We start from the raw sequence: 23,778 nt of genomic DNA, 5'->3' as shown, positions 1-23,778 counted from the left end.
AGGGCTAAGATGCTGTGTACCTTCAGGGCTGAAAACACCCTCTCGTTTCTGAAGAGCCATTACAGTCTCATCCAATGGAAAAGGCAGTTTGGAGCTGGGGGGTCAAAGGTCTCCGCAGATGATGGTGTCACAACTCCTGGTATTAAGTTGTTTTGCCGGGTGAGTAAAATCTATGGGTTCTTTGCATTTACCACTAATAACCCAGGGTATTTCTGCTTCTTTCCAGGGGTGAAGCCATGTATCACCCTCTTAGGATTCCTGGTGACCCTGAGTCCGTTCCAGGTGTCTGGCTCCTCATATGGTATTGTCCCCTTCCTCTTCTTCCTGATACTCTCGGCTTACATTTTTTTCTTTATACTTTGAGTTAAAGGGCACAAAGTTAAAACCTTTTACATTGAGCCAGATCCCATTTCATCGTGCCTGAGTCCCAAATTAACAATGAATATGTCTGTTGTATCACATGTAATCTTAGTCCTAAAACTGTCACAAACATCAGGGAGGAGGATGAATGCTCACCCACCCTTTGCTGTCATGCGTTTTCAGAGGCTTGAGCAGGGATCATAGTGAGGTGCAAAAATATTACTTGGTGTTACAGGATATGGCCTAAGATATGAAATGTGGGAGAGAATAACAGTACTAAGGGACCCTGAACTGTGTGGTTACCTGGGGTAAGAAGAGAGGTCAGACAGTGTTGGAGTGGATGCAGGCTTGGGAAGGGGATGTGGCCTAGTCCCCGACTACCAGACTGATTTGTGGGGGGAACTGATGGGAAGAGATGTCCTCACATCCCATTCCTTTGACCAGGTATTTCTGGGAAGCTGTCGGATCCATGCATTCTTAACAGCATCAATGAAGCCAAGCACCTGGTGGATGCAGCATATAAGCACACACGGGAGAGGTGAGTTCCCTGCTTACAGGGTTGCATGCTGCAGCCTTTTTGCATCTTGTATAGTTCCTAATCCACCAGGAGGTACTGCCAGGGATTTGAGGGTCCTTGGTTGCAGAGCAAGTGTTGCAATGGTTGAAATCTATCTTGGGGTAAGAAAAAATCCTCTGAATACAATGGGCTGTAATTTAATATCCGACCCTAAAGGGGTGCTGGGGCCTGTGCAGCCTGGGGGTCCTTGACATCGTTTCCAGGGTGCTGGGGCCACTATGCAACGATAGTGCTGTTAGGCATGCAAACACAATTCACTGGATAAACCCAGAGATTTCAAATAGGAATCCACAGTGTCAAAAACATGCTGACCTATTCTGGTCTTTCTGAGTGCATCCCCACATGCAGGGGTGTGCATTTGCAATAGGGAAAAAATTAGCAGCTTAAATTTGTGCCAGTACTTTTTGCCATTGCGTATGCCCCTGCACATGGATTTGGTGTGGGGCAAAATGTCCCACTTCAAGGGAACTGCCATTTCCCCACTCGTCATGGCTCTTGGTGTGCTGGAGGAGCTAGGGAACAACTACAAAAGGGGAGATGCTCTGGCTAGTAGCCAAAGTGTCTCCTGGGAGGACCAAGCCTCTGTGCTTGCCAGTGCATGCTCCTGGAGTGTGTGCTGCACCACTTTTTTGGTGTGATTTATTATTTTTGCTATTGGTATTTCCTGGTAGCAAATTTTACCCCCATGCTGCAAATTTGCAGCATGAGCCATATTTTAACATGCCAGGTGTTACTTTGTGAGTACAGACTAATTAAAAGTCATCCTTTAAGAAATCTCATCTTTTGAGTCACAGGTGTTTCTGAATCATTCTAGCTAACTGACAGCTTATTAACCAACATGCTTTCAGCATAGTTGACACACATTGACCAGTCTAGGGGTGCATCTACATGTTGCCATATAGCAATGTTGCTGTGGCGCTGTGCTTTAGTACTTCCTTGTGGAAATATTAAAGCACAGTGCAGTAACTACCTGTGCTGTGCTGTGTTTGCAGTACATATTTCTCCACTATGTCGCTGTAGCAATGTAGTAAAACAGAGGAGTGCACCATTATGGTGACATAGCTACCAATCGCATGTAGACCCATGTGAACGCTATGTCATCGTAGCGCGTCACCACAGTGCCATAGGGTGACATGTAGATGTGCCCTAGAAGTAGGCATGTTTTAGGAGATTAGGTCAAAGTTCTTCAATATTATTAAAACTGTTATTTAAATGGAGTTAAGGATGGGAGGAGTAATGAGTAATTTATTAAAAATAAAAACACTGCAGGGATATTGTAGCTCTAACAGGAGAGATTACCAATCCAGAAAATTTCGGGTTAGTTATAGTGAAATCCAAACATGGCACTCCTGTTCTTTTTCTAGTCCTCTTCCACTTTGTATGAAACACTTAAATATTCATTGGAGCAGGGACTGAAATTCAGGTTTTCAAATTAATGTCTTAATCAGAGTCATATTCATATACACACACATATTCATAGTCTCTCTCTCTCTCTCTCTCTCTCTCTCTTCCTGACCTAATGAATATTCAGGTGTTTTTCTCTGCTCCAGTGGGTTCTTCTACACATGCACATTTACTGTGTAGTAACCAAAATTACTGTGCAGCACGGGCATGCGTCTACATGTGCATGCCCATACTGCACATTAAATATGGTGATTTATGCCAGCTTGAGCATAAATTTGATACCTGTATCATGCAGGTATCAATTTTATGCCTGACTAGTTACTGCCTAATAACGTATGTGTATCATAGAGTCATACAAAATTAGGGTTGGAAGAGACCTCAGGATATCATCTAGTCCAACCCCCTGCTCAAACCAGGACCAGCCCCAACTAGAACATCCCAACCAAAGCTTTGTCTAGCTGGGTTTTGAAAATCCTCAAGGATGGAGCTTCCACCACCTCCCTGGGTAACCTGTTCCAGTGTTTTACTACCCTCATAGTGAGAAAATTCTTCCTAATATCTAACCTAAACTTCCCTTGCTGCAACTTGAGACTATTGCTCCTTGTTCCGTCATCTACCACCACTGAGAACAGTCTAGTTCCATCCTCTTTCAAACCCCGCTTCAGGTAGTTGAAGGTGGCTATTAAGTCTCCTCTCAGTCTGCTCTTCTCTAAACTAAATAAGCCCAGTTCCCTCAGTCTTCCCTCATAAGTCAGGTCCCTCAGCCCTTGCACCATTTTTGTCGCCCTCCACTGGACTCTCTCCAATTTGTCCACATCCTTTCTGTAGTGGGGGACCCAAAACTGAACACAGTACTCCAGACGTGGCCTTGCCAGTGTTGAATAGAGGGGAATAATTACTTTCCTTGACTACTGGCAACGCACCTACCAATGCAGCCCAGTATGCTGTTAGCCTTCTTGCCAACAAGGGCACACTGCTGGCTTATATTCAGCTTATTGTCCACTGTAACCCCTAAGTCCATTTCTGCAGAGCTGCTGCCCAGCCAGTCAATCCCCAGTCAGGACAGAACAATCCCATGCACCAGTACAAAGTGCAGGACTTTGCACTTGTCCTTGTTGAACTTCACAAGATTCCTTTTGGCCCAATCCTCCAATTTGTTGAGTTCACTCTGAATCCTAGCCCTACCCTCCAACGTATCTACTACTCCCCCCAGCTTGGTGCCATCTGCAGACTTGCTGAGGGTGCACTCTGTGCTGCCTTCCAGGTCATTGATAAAGGCATTGAATAGTTGATACAGGCTGCCAACTAGACATTGAGCCATTGATTACTATCCATTGAGCCTGATGCTCCAGCTAGTTTTCTATGCACCTTACAGTCCATTCATACATGTTTTCTTAGTTTGCCTGTGAGAATGCTGTGAGACTGCATCAAACCCTTGCTAAAATTAAGGTACACCACATTCACTGGTCTCCCCGCATCCATAGAACTAGTCACCTCATCATAGAAGGCAAGCAGGTTGGTCAGACATGACTTGCCCTTGGTGAATCCATGCTGACTGTTTCTAATCACCCTTTTCTCCTCCAAGTGCTTAGAAATGGATTCCTTGAGGATCTGCTCCATGATTTTTCCAGGAACTGAGGTGAGGCTGAGTAGTCTGTAGTTCCCTGGATCCTCCTTTTTCCCTTTCTTAAAGATGGTCACCATATTTGCCCTTTTTCCAATAGTCTGGGCCCCGCTGATAGCCACGAGTTTTCAAAGATAATGGCCAGAGGCTCTGCAATCACATCAGCCAACTCCCTCATCACCCTCTGATGCATTGCATCTGGTCCCATGGACTTGTATATATCTAGCTTTTCTAAATGCTTCTTAACATGTTCTTCACCACTGGGAGGGGAAGGTGAGCAGCCCAAACTGTGCTGCCTGGTGCAGTAGTCTGGGAGCTGACCTTGCCTGTGAAGACTGATGTAAAAAAGGCATTGAGTACTTCAGCATGTTCTGCATCATCTGTCATCAGGTTAGCCTCTCCATTCAGTAAGGGACCCATGCTTTCTCCTGTTGCCGACATATTTGTAGAAACTGTTCTTGTTACCTTTCACGTTCCTTGCTACCCACAACTCCAGGAGTGCTTTAGCCTTCCTGATTTCAGCCCTGCATGCCCAAGCAATATTCTTATACTCTCCCTAGTTGTCTATCCAAATTTCCGCTTTTTGTAAGCTTCCTTTTTGTGTTTAAGCTCACCACAGAGTTTTCTGCTAAGCCAAACTGGTTACCTTCCATATTTGCTGTTTTTCATGAACATTGGGATGGTTTGTTCCTGCGTCCTCAGTAAGGTTTCTTTACAGTACATCCAGCTCTCTTAGACTCCTTTTCCCCTCAAACTGGCCTCCGAGGGGATCTTGTTCATCAGTTCCCCAAGGGAGTCAAAGTCTGCTATTCTGAAGTCCAGGGTCCATACTCTGCTGCTCTCCTTCCTTCCTTTTGCCAGGATCCTGAACTCAATCATCTTGTGGTCACTGCCGCCCAAGTTGCCATTCACTACTACATCCCCCACCAATTCTTCCCTGTTTGTGAGCAGCAGGTCAAGAAGAGCACAGCCCTTAGTTGCTCTCTCTAACACTTGCATAAGTAAGTTGTCCCCCACATTCTCCAAAAACTTCCTAGCTTGCCTGTGCAAACTTCCTAGCTTGCCTGTGCATATCATACAGCTTTAAAAATGCCTGAATTGTAACTGTGTTTATTTCATGATGTTTTTGGAAGGGAGTGTTGAGGTCATTTAGAAAGCAAGATGGAAGTGGCCATTTGGAGGCAGCATGTTGAGTACAAGAAGGAATGGTTCTTTTTCAGTTTACTAGGGTAAATTGTATGGATAACATCTCCCCATGTCAAAGGGTGAAAGACTTCTGGTTCGTACCTGAAGCAGGTCATGCTTCATCTGGAACTTAAAAATGATCCTTGTAATACTGGTGAATGTATCCAGTGAATACTTATTTTATGCATAGTTGAATGACGTTAACATGGGAGTCTGAAAACTCCCCACCTTGTTGGGCATTTTTGGAGCACACCTGTGCTCTGGTGAAGCTTGGGGAGGAGTTGGGAGCAGCTTTAAACCAAACAGTCTAGTTAAAGCAGTGGGAGATCTGGCTTTAGAACCATACTCTAATTCAAGCAGAGAAGAAAAGACTTGAAACTAGACCTCCCACATCCTCAGTGAGCACTACAATCCCTGGGCAGTTGGGTAGTTCCTCCTCCGTGCAAGGATCTATTTGCTGTGTTCTGAAAAGACCCACTGGATGAAAGTGCTCAGCTAGGACAGAGACACGATTCCCTCCAGAGCTGAGGCACCTTAAGCCTTGGGTGGCAGTGCACGTGTCCACTGGCATGAATGTAGATACTAAGGGACATTAGTGGAAACTCAGTAGGGGAATTTAGTCATCTCTGAGGTTCAGTGGCAGCTAAAGTGGGGCACTGAAAATCAAAGTTGCATGAATGATTTAGACACCAGAGTCCTAGCGTGGATCTAGTTTATATTATTGCATGAATTGTTTGTTCAGTACTTCATTGTTGGATCCATCTCCCTGTACTTTGTTTGCTCTTTCTTCTACATCCTCTTTTCTATGTTTCTTTATCACTTCTGTGTGTCTTCTGCACTTCACTGTGTAGTGAGCTGTGCTGTGGGATGGAGGGGAGGAGTGTAGGATTGTTTCTGTTTCAGAGCTCCAGTTGGATTATTTTTTTCTTCCAGTATGAAGGAGAAGTTGACAAAGGAAGATTTTACCCCAATAGCTTTCCTGCGGTATTTCAAGCAACCAGTGGCAGGAACCAGGACTGCGACACGAGCTGCTGATTACATGGACACCACCCTGAATCTCCTGAAGGAGAAGCTACGGCCAACTATAAAGGGAGAATTCAATATCACAGGTACATGGTGCAGTTTTGTGTTGTCCATTCCTCTTCCAGGCCCCACATCTGCCTAGTCCTTTGGCCCAGTCATAGTCCTCCTGATTTTGATACAGGATCGGGCCCTTAATCAGAAGCAGCCAAACTAGAAGACAAGTGGTTTCAATGTGCAGTCACTCTGCTTCCAGGCCATGATACATGCCAGTACGACATAATCTCTCATACACTATACTTCAAAGCTGCCATCATCTCAGTGAGACAGGTGATAAAACACTGGGGAGACCAGAAGTGAGAGGAGGGACTGCAATTAAAGAAAGAATGGAGTGAGTATAACTAGAGAGTTTTAATCACCAGCTGGCAGAGAGGAAGTGCATAGGGGTTTACATATCCAAAGTGTGATAAAACAGTTACATGTTGTATACTTTTGCTATACATTGAAAAGCTACAGAAACCAATCAGATGCTAACAATTTCATAAGAAAACCCATCACCAGTTACTAGACAGATACCCATGCAGGTGTACCCTATTTTACTATTTTGGAATGGTTATCAATTTGTTGTCTTCTCAGTATTAAGCCTCCCTATCTTCATGAAAGATGTCACTTTACTTACCTTCCAGGTGTGATCTGCAATAGCCTTGAAACACCCTGCTCATTATATTTTTGGTAGCCTGACCGGGCCTTCTAGGAAGGGAGAGGGAAAGTGGGGGAACTTGGTTAGAAGCAAAAACAGTGATTCTTACCCAGTGTGCTGTGGCATCCTGGGGTGCCTTGAGATCCTTTTCAAGATGCCATACAGTGTGTACTGTTAGGTGTGCAAATATGAGAGATTTCAAGTAGGAAGCCATAGGGTTAAAAATATTCTGACCTGTTGTGGTTTTGTTGAGGTCTCTGCAACAGAAGAATTGCTCTATTTTTTTCTGTAATCAAAAAATGAGTGAAAACCAAGAGCTGGCATTTTGTGAGGGGAGCCTTCAATCTAAAAACATTAAGAAAAAAACTGAGCTAAAATCTCACTAGATTAAGAAGGGGAAGGATGGCCTGCTAGAAGCTCAGCTAAGATTTTGCTGAAGCCTTAACAAGGCAATGTTAGGGGCACAGGGCCTGTAGTTTATCTGACACTGGCATGAGAGAACAAAATGGATCTTTCCAGTCCTACCTTTTTCTTTTGGGATTTGAATCAAACACAGCCACTTTCCAGCTGTAGGGAGGATGGGGATGGTCTCTTCACTAAGGTGTCCTTCCGTTACTTCCTCTAGGCATCTCCCCATTTCTGCAAATGGGAGATCTGAAAGTAAGCTTGTGCTATATTTTTCCAGCAACTTCCATCTCTGATGTGCCATGCATGAAGATATTGTGACCAGAGAATCTGTGGCCTGGTCCGTCTGGCAGATCTAGTCAAAAGCTTTGCTCATTCTTGCACATTTTCCACAGACAGCAGTTGTGAGCTTGGAAATTGACCCAGAAGGTTATATCCATGTCCAGTGCCTCAGCCCAGCAGGGTCAAGGTGCTCAGGGACTATCCTCCATTATGTTCTCTTGCAGATGTGCTAACCCCAGAGCAGCTGGAAGTGATTTACAAGATGACAGGATGTGCCCAACAGAATATGGAAGTAAAGTGTGGAGGTAGACGTCAGTACCGTACAATCACGGGTGAATGCAACAACAGGTGATAACATCTGCCGTGGGGAGGATGGCTGCTTCTCCCTATGAGGGACTTAGAGCTCTGATTCAAGAAAGGGCTTATGTGCCTAACATGGGACTGGGTAGAATTTGGCTGCCTAAGCTCAAAATTGTGATTCCAGGTGCCTAAAGTTTTGCCTCTGTACATGCCCTAAAGTGCCTCCAATCCTGACAGAGCCAAACAGGCTCAGGCCTACACTTGATCCAGATCTATAAATCAGGTGCTTTCTTCCACATCTACCCTGAGGGTTTGATCTGGTAGGTGTTCTCAGACACAACAAACGCACATCTGTAGGTTCAGGCTACACCCTGAATCCAGTGGTGACGGGGAGCACCTTACTAGGATGTAAAAGGCTAGGGCTCAATTCTTCCCCTTGTCTAAGCAGATTCAAACCCACATCTTTTACCTCTTAGATAGAGGAGACCTGGGTACCAGCCCTTACTTCAAGGACCCTGGCACCATTGTGCCACCACTAATAATTTGTTGCTATTATAAATGCTGATTCTTTCATTTTATCTTGCAGGAGACATCCTACATTAGGGGCTTCCAACAGAGCTTTTGCCCGGTGGCTGCCAGCAGAATATGAAGATAGAGTTTCACTTCCTCGAGGATGGACAGAAGGAAAACGGTATTTTGGATTCACTCTCCCCTTGGTGAGGATTTGCAAACTCACTTAAATACATGAATGCAATTGAAATCATGAAAAATCACCATAGAGTTTGGCACTAGGAGGAGAGGTCATGGGTCTCTGCACTTTCATTAGAAATAAGGAGCTCCTACCTCTTATTGCAGGAAAAGCTATGGCTGAGCCCTAACGGCCTCGTACAGTGGGTTAAGGGATGACCCCAAATTTATTATTGTTTTAAAATCTAGTGATTGTAAGCTGATCTCATTGCTATTCAGGCCTAACTTATAATTTCCAAGCACACTAACCTAATGCTAAACAGAGTCATGGACCATAAATATCCCAACATTAAAATATACTCAGCAAGGGAAATTGTGGAAGAAGGGGCAGTGTGGGAAAACTTCTCCTGTTAGAACTGGGTTTTGCGATGGGAGACAAGGGCAGTCAGAAGCACAGCGGACCTGAGTAGCTGGGGATTTCCATGGAAGCTCCCATTCCACTCCCAAAATCAGTGAGAATGAGAGACTTTAAAGACAGGGAACTACAAACCAGTTGCTTGAGCTAAGCAGGCAAGGGTCTAACATGGACAAAGAGTCTCCCCAGTCATGTATGACCAACAAACTGAGCAAAACAATGTGGAGGGAGGGCAGGATCATGGTAAAGGAAGACTGTCTCCAGAGAAGGTCCTGTCTCTGAGAGACATTGAACCAAACAGAAGGAATATGATTCCTAAGTAAAATGAATATCATCAACTGAAAGAGACCTATTGTGAGCTTTGGTAGGCCTCTTAGGTAGACAAATGTGTTAAATTTATTATATTAAAATCTGCCAACCCCAAAACTTTAGTGTCAATAAGGCTCCAGTTGCATTTTTAAAATGTGTTAATTAGGACACATCAAATAACAGATGCTGGCATCACACCTTAAATCCTTGTCTAAATACAGCCCTTCACTAGTCTAGCCAGGTGGTGCATTTGTGCATTTCCTAAAATACATATGAAATGAGGTGAGGTCTTTATTAGAGCCTTTGCTTCATTTAAAATGTGCTTTGCATGAGACAGGGTACTCCTGCAGCTCGCTGGTGAATAGGCACATGGCTCTAGAATATGGAATTTCTTTTTTCCTTTTAAAATAAAGCCTAAGAATTTCCATTACAAATCCAAGAACCCGCTTTTTTTTACTGCCTGACCTTAATACCTCTGTTTTCTTACAAATATACCTGGGGGGTCCTCAAACCCCCAGCCACATGAAAGACAACAGCATTATATCTCTTTCTCAGAAGTTATAATTGAGGAACTCAGATCCCTACTTCTAAATGGGATGTCTAACATGATGCTGAATTTTAGCCAGTTTAGGATTATGCATTTCATTGTTGAACAACAAGAAAGATTTCTACACCTCCCTGCTTGCCTTTTGACACCACCAGGGAGGGAATCCTGCCTGATCTGCACAACAAAGAGCAATTCAGAAAAACACTCTCATGGACCCAGAGGGACAGATTTCCACCTTCAGCTTCCTCTGTGCAAAAATAAAGCTTATTTCCTACCTATGGGACTTTTTACCATCTTTAATGTTCCCTGAGCCCGATGAAGGGCATGTGAGCCCGAAAGCTTGCAGAAAAAGATTTTTTTTGTGATTTCTTGGTCTAATAAAAGGTATCGTCTCTGAACCAAGAGTTCTAGATTTTTGCATGTCTAACATGAGGACCTAAATACTTATCTGATGTTCAGAGCTGTTCTGCACAGAACTGATTCTTGATGCTAACAGTTGAAAACAACAGTTTAATCTTTTTGTCTGTTACTTTTCTGATCTGTGAAATAAGGAGAATTCATGCTTACCTTTTATGATGCTCCGTCAGAACTGTGAGTGGAAGAGCTGTAAGTGAAGGGGATTTTTGGTGTTTGCCAGGGTTAGCAGAGCTGAGTAGAGATGGAAAGTGAAGGGTAAAAGTTCTCTATGGAGGGAGCACAACATACAGCCTGCATTAAAAATAAGTGAAGAATTTGCCTTTTGAAAGCTTGTATTTCTAACGGAAGGTCTGAGCAGCTTCCTTCTCATATGGGGATCTATCAGTGGCCTTGGGAACTGACACACTTTTTCCTGTGTTTTATATAAACCATGCTTTCCCAGATCTATTCCTTAGTATATTCTTTCTGTTTTCATCCTCTCCAGGTCCGAAAAGTGTCAAACAAGATTGTTCGCTTCCCTATTGCACAGCTTAGGCTGGACCACCAGAGGGCACTCATGTTCATGCTGTGGGGCCAGTTTATCGACCATGATATGGACTTCACTCCTGATACACCAACACACTTTACCTTCCGCGAGAGGGTGAACTGTGAAACCAGCTGTGTCAAAGCACCACCTTGCTTCCCCATCAAGGTAATGACAGGATTTTGCCTTCCAGAGAACAGGAAAAAGAAGAGGTGTCTCATCCCTTACAATTGACTAACCTCAGGGATGGGGAGTTGCAGTGGGGCTGAGCTCCTTCCCACCTGATATACATTTAAGTGGACTTAAGTGCCTAGGTGTGATTCTTTTCCACCCTGTTCAAGTTCCTGAAAGTCCAGTAACCTACTTTTGTATCACACTGTCATTTTACCCTTAAGATTGAGTTGCAAAAAGCAGTGAGGAGGAGGATCTACCCGCCTTTCTTGCATTAACTGTTTTTCAGGGATTCAAGCAGAAGGAAGTAGGATTGCACTTAAAGCACCTAGGTTAATTTGTGCACTTAATAGGTGCAATAAAATATTGGCCACTGTCTTTCCCTGCAGGTTCTTCCAAATGTGCCTCTTCTCAAAGGGGGAACATTGGATTGAGTGAGGGGAAATAGTATCTATGCTTGAGATTTACAAAAGAGTATCTATGCTTGAGATTTACAGCAATGAATCCTCTGCTGAGGTTAGGCAGTAAGCACCTAAGCCAATTGGATCTTTTCATCTGATTGGCTTAGGTGGTGGTGCAGAAGGAAGACCAATGTTTTAGCCCAAGTGGTTGAGTGAGTGGTTAGGGCACACAGCTAGATATCAGGGCTCTAGACCCTCTGGTGCACATTTAGGCATCAACACTGCAGGGGAGGTAGACTTGCTGCCTACACCTAAGTGCCATCAAGCCACTTACGCAGCTTGAAATTCATCACTTAGACAGGCAAAGAGAAACAGAATTGTACCCGCTGCCTCCCATAACCCAGTCTCCCATAACACAGGTAAGTGCTGTAGCCAGCTGTGTTAAACAAGGCGCCATCCTTTCTTTATGCTGGGTTTTGTGTGGGGTTGGATGTACTCTGAGCAGGTCTGCCAGACCAGGACCTGCAGGTGAGATGAACATGGAGGTGATGAATGGCACTTGGGGTTAGGCATGGGATAGGCACTGAGCAGTTGGGGCTCTCAAGACATTGGGAGTTCTGCACACATCAGGTGTGGAGGGGACTGTACTGGAAGCAACTTGGGCTTCATCAGAGCGCATGAAAATCTTATAGCCGAGAAGAACCTTAGGTTTTCTGGGCAACCCACCCCTTTGTCATAAATGAAGATTTGTGTTTGGTCTCAAGGCTATTCACCACTGAAGGGTGTTTATACAGTGTTTCCTGCTATTTTTGTGTTATGAAACTGAGGAAATGTTGTTTTCTGAGAGAGTTTATGCCCTCCCATGAAGGTGACCAATCATGCTTATTCCTTTGCAGATTCCACGCGATGATCCACGTATTAAAAACATAAATGACTGCATCCCATTCACCCGCTCAGCCCCTGCATGCTCTATGGACAGTGCCGTTCGAGAACAGATCAATGCACTCACATCCTTTCTAGATGCCAGCATGGTGTATGGCAGTGAAGCGCCTTTGGCTAACAGGCTAAGGAATAAGAACAACCAGCTGGGCTTGCTGGCTGTTAACAACAGATTTACTGACCGAGGGTTGGCTTTCTTGCCCTTTGCTAAGATGGAGAAGGATCCATGTTTGAGGGTCAGTGGGAAAGCTCAAATCCCATGTTTTCTTGCAGGTAAGCCATGCTTTTGCGGCTCATGTCATTCTCTGATTTGGTGACCCAGAGTAAATAACTCTGTTGGTTCTATCTTATTTCTTGGTAGTTATAAAAACACCTCAAGCAATAGGAGGCATAGCCAGGCAGCTGTGTGATGTCCAGGTCAGTGCCAGCTTCTGTGGTGCCAATTCCAGCAGCCTGATCAGTTGCTGCTGTGGTCACAGCTATTTTTGTGCCAGCCTACCTCCCCAACAGGGGCGGCACCTGGAGTTACTTCCCCCTGTTCCCCGCCCCCTTCGTCCTTTGTAATGCTACTACAGTTAAAAATTAGGAGGGAAAGAAAAGAGAGGCAGATCAGAAAAAAAAAAAAAGCAATGCTGATATGCTGATAGTAATAAGGAAGGCTCTAGGGGTGCGGAGTACACTGTTGCTCTTTTGTTTGCTATGGTGCCTCCTGAGAAGTAGACCAGTACAGAAATGAAAACTGCATGAGGTCTTTGATTAGGGCTAGAAAAACCAAAACAAATCAGTGACGCGAAGGATTGGTGAGATTTACTTTATCTTTGCCAGCTTTCCAGACTTCAGATGGAGCAAGCTCAGTGTCTGACGTCATGAAATCCTTTTCGGAGAGAATTTCTTTTGCGCTGTACAAAGCTGTTGTAGTCCGTGCACGCTGGCTTATCTGAAAAGGAGAACAATACTGAAAATAACACACTACCAGGCACACGAATAGTTTTTTTCTTGTAGCTGGGATGTATTAAGTGCAAGACGAGCAAATCGTTTTATAAACTGAAAGCCCCTAATAAACAATTCATAAAAATAATTGATTAGGTTACAAGGTCATACATAGGTTGGTGAGGCTCCTAACATAACTAACAAAGCATCCTGGGGATTTTGTTAATTACTTAATACAGCACCATAGACCAAGGGTATTCAACCAGTTCTGGCTGCGGGCTAGAATGACCTACCCTGGGGTCTGGCTGGATGGGTGGGTGCTAGGACCCTGCTGCTGTGGGTGCTTATTCCTATGGCAGCGCAGGGATGAATGCCATGGAAGCCTTGCATCTGTGAGCTGGATCCAAAGGTTTCATGGCCCAGATTCAGCCTGCGGGTCATAGGTTGTTAATCCCTGCCATAGAGGTCTTTTCCTCATAAGCATGTGAGCTAGCATGGATTTCTAAATAATCGGATATATTAACAGAACCAAGCTGGGGCTTTCTACATGCAAAGCATAAGCCCCTGATAGCTCTGAAATAGAAGCAGGTGGCAGAGTTGCTGGGACTGCTAAATGGAGTCATAGCTGCAAGCACCAGGCCAGGATATTGCTGTTGCCCCTTTAGAGAAGCACTGGCTAGTGTCTGATATGTGTGGACATTATATGAAATTTGAGGTCAGTATTGTTGGCAAAGATCAAGGCCTAGACCTTTTGCACAGGTTTCTTGTGCCTGAACCAATGGAGAGTTGCTGTAGGAATGAGGTAACACGCAGGTGTGACCAGCACCAGGTGTCTTCCCTGTGCTAGGCCAGGGCACAGCTTTTCCAAGTAGAGAATACTTGGTGCCTAGCAGGTTTTACCTGGACATATTGACACTTTAACCTTCTCATTCCCAAATTATTTTTGTGGGTTAGACAAATATTTTGACTTGTACTTAAGATGAATTGATTCCTGCAAGGGAGTGGATTACAATGAATAGTAAGAGAAGCTGGGTGGCAGTAGAAGACTTGGGGTGATGGGATAATTTGCAGAGTTCTTGGGGGAGTCATGGCTGTGCTCGAGGGAAGGAGGAGAGTCAGGGGGAAGGTGGCATGAGTGAAAGGGGAAGCTTTGAGATAAGTTCAGTTAGTATAAAATAGCCAAGTCCGTCGAGATCTGTGGCATATAAAATGGGTTGGCTGAAGGAGACAAATGATTTTGGTTTCTGTAGGTGACAGTCGATCCAGTGAGATGCTAGAGCTTGCTGCTATGCACACGCTTTTTTTGCGGGAGCACAACCGTCTGGCCACACAGCTGAAGAAATTAAATTCATTCTGGAATGGAGAAAAACTTTACCAGGAAGCCCGGAAGATTTTAGGTGCCATGGTCCAGGTACTGGCTACAGTGTTGCATGTGTCACTGGTTTACCCACAACCACCTAGGACTTTGAAAATGGGGATGCAGATGGTGTGGTGCATCATCACACATAACACAACACATTTTTCTCTCATTAAAAAGAGACTATAAGCTTTACTAATAAGCTAGGGGCCTAGGGCTATATTATTCAGTTTAAGATTGAAGTAAAACCAAAAATATCTGTATTGGAATGTCCATTAGTTTGCTAATTAAATATATGACGTATAAAAACACCACAATGAACTATGCAAAAATAATCACAACTTGCTGCTTTATTAGTCCTGTAGTGATTAGAATTAAATGTACATCTCTAAGATTCATAAAATGTAGTCATCTTGAGCATTTTGACAGTGCATTCAGTGCTTCATTGAAAGTTATTTCCAGACCTGAGTTAATGTTTGCACTAGGGCTGTATGAAGCTTCGGTTCCTGATTTGATTCAGTGGAGATTTGGCCCAATTTTGCAGCCAAATCTCCGAATCAGGAGACCCTTTAATCTCTCCGAATTGAATCGGAACCCTCTGAATCGATTCGGAGATTTGGATATAGACACGGCTTTAAATGTTTTTTTCTACATACCTCAAGGTAGCAGGCAACTGGTGAATGCTGCGATGGTAAGGCCAATGGAGCGTCCCACAGGAGTGCGGGGGGCTCCCCAGCCTGCTTGGCAGCAGACCTGGAAGTAGACAAGAAGCGCTTCTGGTCCACTTTCGGGTCTGCCGGGGAGTGCGCAGGGGGGGCCCACCCACACCTCCCCTGCTTGGTGACTGGTGCCTCCTGGGCCTGGGGGGGCACCTGGAGTTCCCCTATGGCCAAGCACTGAGCAGGGGGTGCAGGGCCCCTCCCTACCAGCATGCTCCCCAGCAGACCCGGAAGTGGACTGGAATTACTTCTGGTCCACTTTTGGGTTCACCACTGAGCATGTGCCCCTGCCCCCGTGCTCCTGTGGGATGCTCCACTCACCCCAGCATCTCAGTGTTCATGAGCCGCATTGGTACCTTGAGGTATGTAGAAAAAACATTTTAAAGCTGGGTCTGTGTCCGAATCGCTGATTCTCTGAACTGGCATCGAATCTTTAGATTTGGATTTGGCCAGATCAAATCAGGGACAGTGATCTAAATCCGAATTGAATATGGCCCGCTTCGCACACCCCTAGCTAGCTTCCACACCTGAGCTAATGTTGTTCACTAGAGTTAAAACAATTCTGCAGGGCTATGGCACACGAGCTACTTTACCAGGAGCCGTTAACAGACAGTAGAATTGCAGAAGAAATGATAGCTTGATCAGTGGAACATCAAGACCATTAAAAAGGAGAAGGCTATTAACACCTGTTAATGGCCTTCTCCTTTTTAATGGTCTTGATGTTACCTATTTAATGAGGAGTTTAGAAGGAATCAGGTCAATTATAATGAGCCATTAAATCAATTGGCTTCCTCACTCATGCCTGAGTAGAAATGCTGCTGCCACGAGTTGATTTTAAACTTTAGGTGGAACAGGAATCAAAGGAAGGGGGGTGGAGGGGAGGGTGCAACTATACCACAGCACCCTCTCTGGATCCACCCCTGCCCACAGCCTGCTGCCTCAGGTTGCAGTCTCACAGGTTACACATGGCCATTTTTTCATCAGTATTTCAAGCTGGATTTTCAAGGGAAAAGCTGCTGCAAGAACCAAATCAAATTGATACTTAATATTGGTGGTGTGGGAGCTGTGCTGCTGGAGGTGTTGTCTGACACCAAGGGGCAGGTTAGGAGAGAGTTCCTGGAACTCATCAGTGTTGCATGGGTGGTAGCTCTTGCTATGTGCTCCTTGGGCCAGTACATCTGATGCACCAGAATAAAATAGACTAGAGTGGTTAAGCAGCTGGGTGTCCCCCACCAGAAGTGACTGCATTTCCCTAGCTTATGAAATGTGCCATTTGAATCTTAGCTCTTTACAGTGGCTTAGAAGGGCCCTGCCATTTTAACATCAGCTTGTTATGTGCTTAGAGCTTCTTGAAAATGTTTCTTTTTGGGTGAATGATCAGTTACCTAGGACCAGACATGTGCACTTTTGCTGATGTCACAGCAGAGGTTACATTTCAGGCTTTTTTCTACTCGGGCACAAAGGGAAGGAAAATGCCAGTTTCAGTGAGATTCTGATACACCTGCATGGTTTAGAGAGCCATAGTCTTAGGCAGTGTCCTATTGTGCCCAGGCCTAAATCTGTCCAGCTGCAGGGTGGATTGCTGAGCCTGTGATTTAGGGTCCTGCTGTAGAAATGACCATTAACCAGAGCTCAGAATTAGGGAGTAAGTTAAATGCTTCACCTTGGGATGGAGGAGTATTTGGGTGACGTGGAATTCTAGTGAAGTCCCTGTTCCCATTCTGTGATGCTCCTGGCATTGATTTTGTTTAAGCCGTTGCCTTTTTTTGGTCTATCCTATCTCACAGCTTGTTTTGAACCAGTTGCCTATAGCAACTCTTTCTAGTTTGAGACAAGCAAGACCTTGAACCTTGCTGTGCTCCCAGGGAGCTGGCAGTTGATGCAATGAGTGGCTCACTGCTCTCTTTGTTTCCTCCTAGATAATAACCTACAGAGATTACCTGCCCAAGCTGCTGGGAAATCAGTTCTGGAGAACTCTTCCTCCCTACCGAGGCTACAAGAGCTATGTGGATCCCCGAATATCCAATGTCTTCACGCTGGCCTTCCGCTATGGTCATGGTGCCATCCCACCTGTAGTGGAATGGTTAAATGAACAGCATAAGCCTATGGGTTCCAAAATACTCCTCAGCAAATCCTTCTTTGCTGTTTGGAGAATTGTAATGGAAGGTAAAACCTATTTCGGAGCCCAAAACTCTTACAGCCTGTATCTACATCTCATTCAGACCCTTCCCAGTTTCTGGCCACATCTACATGAGATGCTGACTGGACAGTTGTTACTGTGCAGTCATTTAGTACTTGTATAAATAAGTACTAAATGACTGTGCAGTAACTGGAGTTACTGTGCAGTACTGTCGCTGAATGGCTTTTTCATGATGTTGACTGCTCAGTAGCCTGAGACTACTGTGAAGTAGCATTGTGTCACACTTTCTGCCATGCAGTGCTGCTGCATAGTAGTCATGAGCTACTGCACAGTCAGCATCTCATGTAGACACAGCCTCCTTTAGTGTGAAAGTTGCACATTACATTTAGACCATGTAAAGAGCACTTAAAATACAAGTGTCCTCATGTTTAAAGCTTTTTAATTCACATTAAGTGCCCTCCAACTGCTTTAAAGTTATGCAACGTCAGGCAAGAGGTTAACTGGGCCATGCTATTTAGAGATAAAATGAGCGATTTGCAGTCCTCCAGGATGCACTGCTTCCAGTGTTCCTACCCTCCCCAGAGCAGACATATTGCTTGGGTGTCCTGGCTCCTGGTTATGCCTCTGTTTGCCAGCTCTAGTAGCTAATCAGAGCTGTGCAGGCAAGAAATGGTATTAACCCTCAATGTGTGGCTGTTCACAGCACTTTATAATTTTAACTTTAGCACTGCTAACATTCCAGATTTAGTATGGTCTAAGTATAACATGTGACTTCACCCTTGGTGTCACTTTTATGGCAGACAAGCTCAATGTAATTTTAATCAAAATAAGGACACTTGTCACAGGAACAGATACTAATTCTGCCACTTACCAGGGGCCAGAGCATCTTGCTAGAGTAGTTGCTCTCTGTGTGCAACATGTGACTCTTCTTGTTAAGGGAGCTCACACCATAATTGCTTAATGTTGTAGGTGCTAATAAAGTTAAAATTTTGAAATAACTCTGCATTACACTTGCAAAAAAAATAATTCAGCCACAGGTTTTTATATGGTCATCCTTCCCATTATATCTGGCAGCTTCATGATTTTTGCACTTATGGCAATCTCCTGATAGATGTGGTACTGAATTTACACATAAACTGTAAGCAGGGATCTGAGACCTGAGAGTTTTTTGGGTTGCACAGTGTCATAAAGGAAGTCTTGGGGTAGAGTAGGGCATGAACCCTACAGCTTGTCTGCCTCACCCTAGTACCCTAGTCACTGGACCATCTCTTTTTCTGAAGGGGCCTTAGTCAGGACAGCATATCTATTGTACTCGCAAGTCGATAAAAACGGTCATTTCAGCTTTGCTAGACCCTTCCACATGTAGTTTCCAATGCTAATGGAGATAGATGTGTAAAGCAGTTCACAAGCAGCTGTTCAATCGTTGCAGGAGGCATTGATCCTTTGCTCCGCAGCTTGATGGGTAATCAGGCCAAACTGATGACGCAAAAACAAATGGTTGTGGATGAACTCCGGGACCGATTGTTTGAACAGGTGGAGAGGATTGGATTGGATCTAGCTGCCCTTAACATGCAACGTGGGAGGGACCACGGCCTCCCAGGTAGGAACTGCAGTTGACGCTATCTTTGGAAAGAGCTCTCTAGAGGAAATGCAACAATACATGTAGAAAAGTATGGCTGGACAGGAGCTCATCTACTCCAGCCCCATGCTCAGAATAGGATCACCCCTAAGCCATCCCAGTCAAGTGTCTGTTTAACGTGCTTTTGAAAATTTCCAGGGATAGAGATTCCACGACTTTTCTAGTACCCTGTTCCAATGTTTGACCACCCTCATAGTCGGAAGGTTACTAATCTTTAACCTACATTTCTTTTGCTGTGGTTTGAGGCTGTGTATCTTTATCCTGTCCTCTACTACCACAGAGAAGTCTATCTCCATTTTTGTAATCTCCCTTCAGGAATTTGAAGGCTGTAATCAAATTCTTCTTCAGTCTTCTCTTTTCTAGACTGAGTAACCCTAGTTCTTTTTTAGACAGTAACCTGTCCTTCTAAATTTTGTTTCTCAGGCCCTTTGTTGTTCTCTGCTGGACTCTTTCCAATGTGTCCACTTCTTTCTTGAAGTGAGGCTCAAAACTTGACACAGTTTTGACTGAGGCTTCACTTGTACCAAGCTGAGTGGAAAAATCACTTCCTTTCATTTGCAAGAGACCTCCTATTAATGCAACCCACCATGCTGTTGGCTTTTTTGTCTTTTTTTGCGACAAGAGCAGTGTTGGTTTATATTCCACTTATGGTCCACTGTAGTCCCCAGGATCTTCTATAGTACTGCAGCCTAGCCAATCATTCTCCAGTCTGTATTTATGCAATTATTGCATCTCAAGTGCCATACACTGAATTAACGAATATAAATGACAGCATGCTTTAGAAATCTAAGAGAAAAACAGGTAGTCCAAAAGCATGGTACAAAAAATGAACCATACCAAACCTATTCACCCATCTTGGCATAAAAATGCCTATCAAGGAGCATAAGTATAAATGTCTTGGTATTGGCTGAGACCTCTTTGGAATATATATTTTTTTATCTTGTTATTTGTGCTATACCACAATAAATGAGTAAGTAGGATGTTGCTTTCTGAAATAGGCATCTGAGTGGAGCTTATGGGGATGGATGGAGATCCAAGAAAACAATCCATTGCATTCATATCACATTAAGAAGTCTAGACACACAGGCAAATTTTAAGATGAGATTTGGAGATGCTTAGCGAATTTAAACACCTCCAAGGTTAGGTGGTAACTGAGTGGGATTTTTTGGATCGCTATTTCAGATCTAGATTGTTAAATTTGACAATAAGTCCTGTCCTAGACACTGAAGTCTTTATTTGTATTTAAGCCTTAATCTGTAGAGCCAGCCTGAAAATTACTGATCAGTGATCACTCCATGGAGAGGTACACTTATTCATTGGCTTATGGCCAAAATGCAGGAGGACACAGTTATATGGGTAGACTAAAAACTGCCTGCAAGGATAATGGCAAAACTACATCATTCAAAGAATGGTCATTTCACTTGAACACATGAACTCTGCAGGGTAATAGGGAGACGGTCATATCACTTCCTTAATAATTTATTTCCAAAGATGTAGGCAGTAAGGTGAGTTGTTTAGAAAAGTCTTTAGATAACCTGGAAACAAGAAATGTACATCTCCCCTAGACTCTAAGGTAAAAGAGGAGCAAACTGGTAGCTCATGTGGAAGGAAGAAGGCATTGATTGTATTTTGCTTTGCTTCCACAGGGTACAATGCCTGGAGACGATTCTGTGGGCTTTCACAACCTCGCAATGAAAATCAACTCTCTGTTGTGCTGAGGAATAGGAAGTTGGCTAAGATGTTCATTGAGTTGTACAGGACACCAAACAACATTGATATTTGGCTTGGTGCCCTTGCAGAGCCCTTTGTTCGTAATGGCAGAGTGGGGCCTCTGATGGCTTGTCTCATTGGCACTCAGTTTAGGAAATTGCGAGATGGGGACAGGTAAGGACTGGAGTCCTGGAACAGGTGTTTGGGATGGCTGTAGCTGTGATTGTATCATCACCTTCTCAGGTTTTATTTTCTTCCTGGTAATGCATACATGCCCACTTGTATCCACTGGGACAGCCTGGATAGAAGTATTTGGGTAAAACCCTTTGGGCTGAAGTCTCACAGGTCTTGTTAACATGAACTGAGTTTTGAGTGCTCAGTGCCTATTGAAAATCAATCTCTGTCTGCAAGGGTCTGAAGAATTAATGGCCCCTTTTGAAAGCATCAGCATCCCTGAAGTCTGGGCAAACTCTTCTTTTTCCATCCCTGAAGTCTGGGCAAACTCTTCTTTTTCAGCCTCTTCCCTTTCTTATAACTTTTAAATTTTCAAATCAGATTTTATTTCCTTATCCTTCTCCTCACTGCTGGCCTGTGACTAATGCAAACATTTGTAGCTTAAACCCCTCCTTTTTCTGTTTCCAAACATTTTAATCTTTGGCTTGAGTCCCAACAAGGGCAAGAATAATTTTCTTGAAGTAATTCCAAGGATATGAAAAATGTCTTGATGGGCTGAGTGTCACCCAAAGCCATCTTGGCAGGTCAACTAATGACCTATGGAATATTCTGGGAGCATCCCTCTTTGAGTAAAATTTTTAAAAGTGGCTAAGGCAGTTAGGCACTTGACTCGTATTGAAAATTAACGGTTATTATGCTTCTAAAGCCCAATATGCTTTTGGACATGATATCCATTGAGTTTATGTGCATAACAATACACTGGTAGACTGGATTTTGGGTGACTCATAGCAGGCATCCTATTATTTGTTCCCACTGCATTCAAGATTTGTGTAGATTTTTTTAACATGACTTCAACCAGAAATACTTGACTTGATATTATATTTTTTTCCTTCTAACCAAAGCAATGTGCAAAGCCTTTATTATTGCCTATCTGCCTCAACCAAAAAGGGACAACCATATCTTTATCTTTGTAATATCTCTATGTAACCATTGGATCCAGGTAAGTGTTTATTAACTTGGTTTTAGGGCAACCTTTATAACTCTGGTACAGTCACAAGTAAGGTTTGCAGAACACCGCAAGCATGATACTATTATTGCAATCTCCTTTACTTTTATTTTCTCCTTGGATTTCAAGTCTATTCTGCTATATCTCTAAAGTTAAGTTACATCAAGGGTATTAAAAGAATGCCTGTTTCTGTTTAAAACCATGCACAGATGCTCTTGTTCCAGTATTTACCATAAATATCTAATCAGGATGCTTATTCTTCAACTCCTTGTGTTTACAATCTCGTAGTTAAGCTTTTTCTACCTATAATATGCTTAAATATGAAATGCAAAGAACTGAAAAGTTAAGCTACTTAACAGAGCCTCCCTTCTCATTCACTCAAAAGATGCACAATTCACCCTTTGCAGAAAACACCATGCAACAGAAACAATATCCCATGACCTCAGTTGTGGAGCAGTAGGGATTCCAGTCATTCAGTCATCCCTCTTCCCAGGGCCATCCCTAGGGGGAGGCAAATCAGGGTGACTCCCCCACGCTTCGGGGGCCCCTGTAGAGCTAGGTGGAGTGGTGCAGCAATGCCTTGCTGCTGCTGGCTTCATGTCTGGCCACTCGGCATGCCCCCCCCAGCTGAATCTGCTGCTAAAATCAGTGCCTCTGGCCACCTGCCACCCCCTCCACCCCACCGCCGAATCTGCCACTGGCTTCTTTGCATCCGGGGGCCGGACCCCACACAGGCTGATTTGCCCCGGGCCCCACACTCTACTCGGATCATCTCTGCCTCTTCCCCATATGCCTGGCAATGGGAGAGAGAGAGAGAGAGAGAGAGACCCCAGACTTGCCTACATAATGTCCTGTTTGATTACTCCTGAGAAAATGCTTGGTGATGCTTGAGGATTTTTACTTCAAAGGAAAAAGAATGAAAAATGAAAAAGTGTCCTTCCAAGTCAGCTAAATGATTTAGAGGAATCATAAATGGTAAAACTTCAGACTGAACTTTTTATGTCTTCATTGGGGTTTCTGCATGGCATGCTTCTGTGCAGAATAAAGTTAAGGCTACTTGATGTCATGTACTCATTTTCATGCCTCAATATCGTGTTTTTTAATTTAACCTTAGTTCTGAATTTTCTGTGTTTCTGACATTTCATGGTCAACAGTCCAAAGTGTGTAGAAACCCAAAGGATAAAATCTGTTGCTATTTTCCTTCTGTTTCTTGTAGATTCTGGTGGGAAAATCGAAACACTTTTACTTCAAAGCAACGCCACGCCCTATCCAGGATCTCCTTGTCACGCATAATCTGTGATAACACACACATCCGGAAAGTACCTAGGAATGTTTTCCAGGCCAACAGATTCCCCACAGACTTTGTGAGCTGCAACCAGATACCAAAGCTGAACCTCTCGGCATGGAGATCAAGGAATGCAGAAAAAGGTGTGGAGTGAATATGTTGGCTCATGGTGGAAGTTTTGTCAGACAGGAAATATTATTTTTCTTCCAGGGTACCAAAAATAGATATTTATGTCCATGGGCAGATCTAGAATTTGGAAAAGGGGAGTGCAAATAGTGAGGTGTATCATCACATATAAAACAACACATACTTTTTTCCAATTAAAAATAAACTAGAAACTTTACTAATATGCTAGGGGGCCTAAGGTTGTATTATTCAGCTTAAGATAGAAGCAAAAACAAATAATTTAATTGGAATATGTTAAAAAACAATCTGTGGGGCTATGAAATAGGAGCTTCATTACCAGGAACAGCTAATAGAGAGCAGAATTGCAGAACAAAAGATGCCTGATTGATGGGATATCAAGACCATTAAAAAGAAGCGCGGGGGGGC

At 43.8% G+C, this 23,778-nt stretch overlaps 1 protein-coding gene across 1 annotated transcript in view; it reads left to right on the top strand.

The window, feature by feature from the left end:
* Positions 1-9: 9 nt before the first annotated feature.
* LOC102379880 (myeloperoxidase) overlaps positions 10-23,778 on the top strand; it is a 27,158-nt gene continuing 3,389 nt past the window's right edge. Inside the window, exons 1-13 of the mRNA XM_006036984.1 lie at positions 10-139; positions 227-301; positions 805-898; positions 6,084-6,259; positions 7,782-7,905; positions 8,444-8,573; positions 10,717-10,923; positions 12,224-12,539; positions 14,447-14,607; positions 17,192-17,438; positions 18,842-19,012; positions 20,698-20,935; positions 23,158-23,369. Of these exons, the coding sequence (XP_006037046.1) occupies positions 10-139; positions 227-301; positions 805-898; positions 6,084-6,259; positions 7,782-7,905; positions 8,444-8,573; positions 10,717-10,923; positions 12,224-12,539; positions 14,447-14,607; positions 17,192-17,438; positions 18,842-19,012; positions 20,698-20,935; positions 23,158-23,369 (2,281 nt within the window). The remainder of the gene's footprint in view (positions 140-226; positions 302-804; positions 899-6,083; positions 6,260-7,781; positions 7,906-8,443; positions 8,574-10,716; positions 10,924-12,223; positions 12,540-14,446; positions 14,608-17,191; positions 17,439-18,841; positions 19,013-20,697; positions 20,936-23,157; positions 23,370-23,778) is intronic.

Source organism: Alligator sinensis, unplaced genomic scaffold (assembly GCF_000455745.1).
Source record: "Alligator sinensis unplaced genomic scaffold, ASM45574v1 scaffold367_1, whole genome shotgun sequence".
Lineage (NCBI taxonomy): Eukaryota > Metazoa > Chordata > Crocodylia > Alligatoridae > Alligator > Alligator sinensis.
This window is presented reverse-complemented; position numbering and strand designations above follow the sequence as displayed.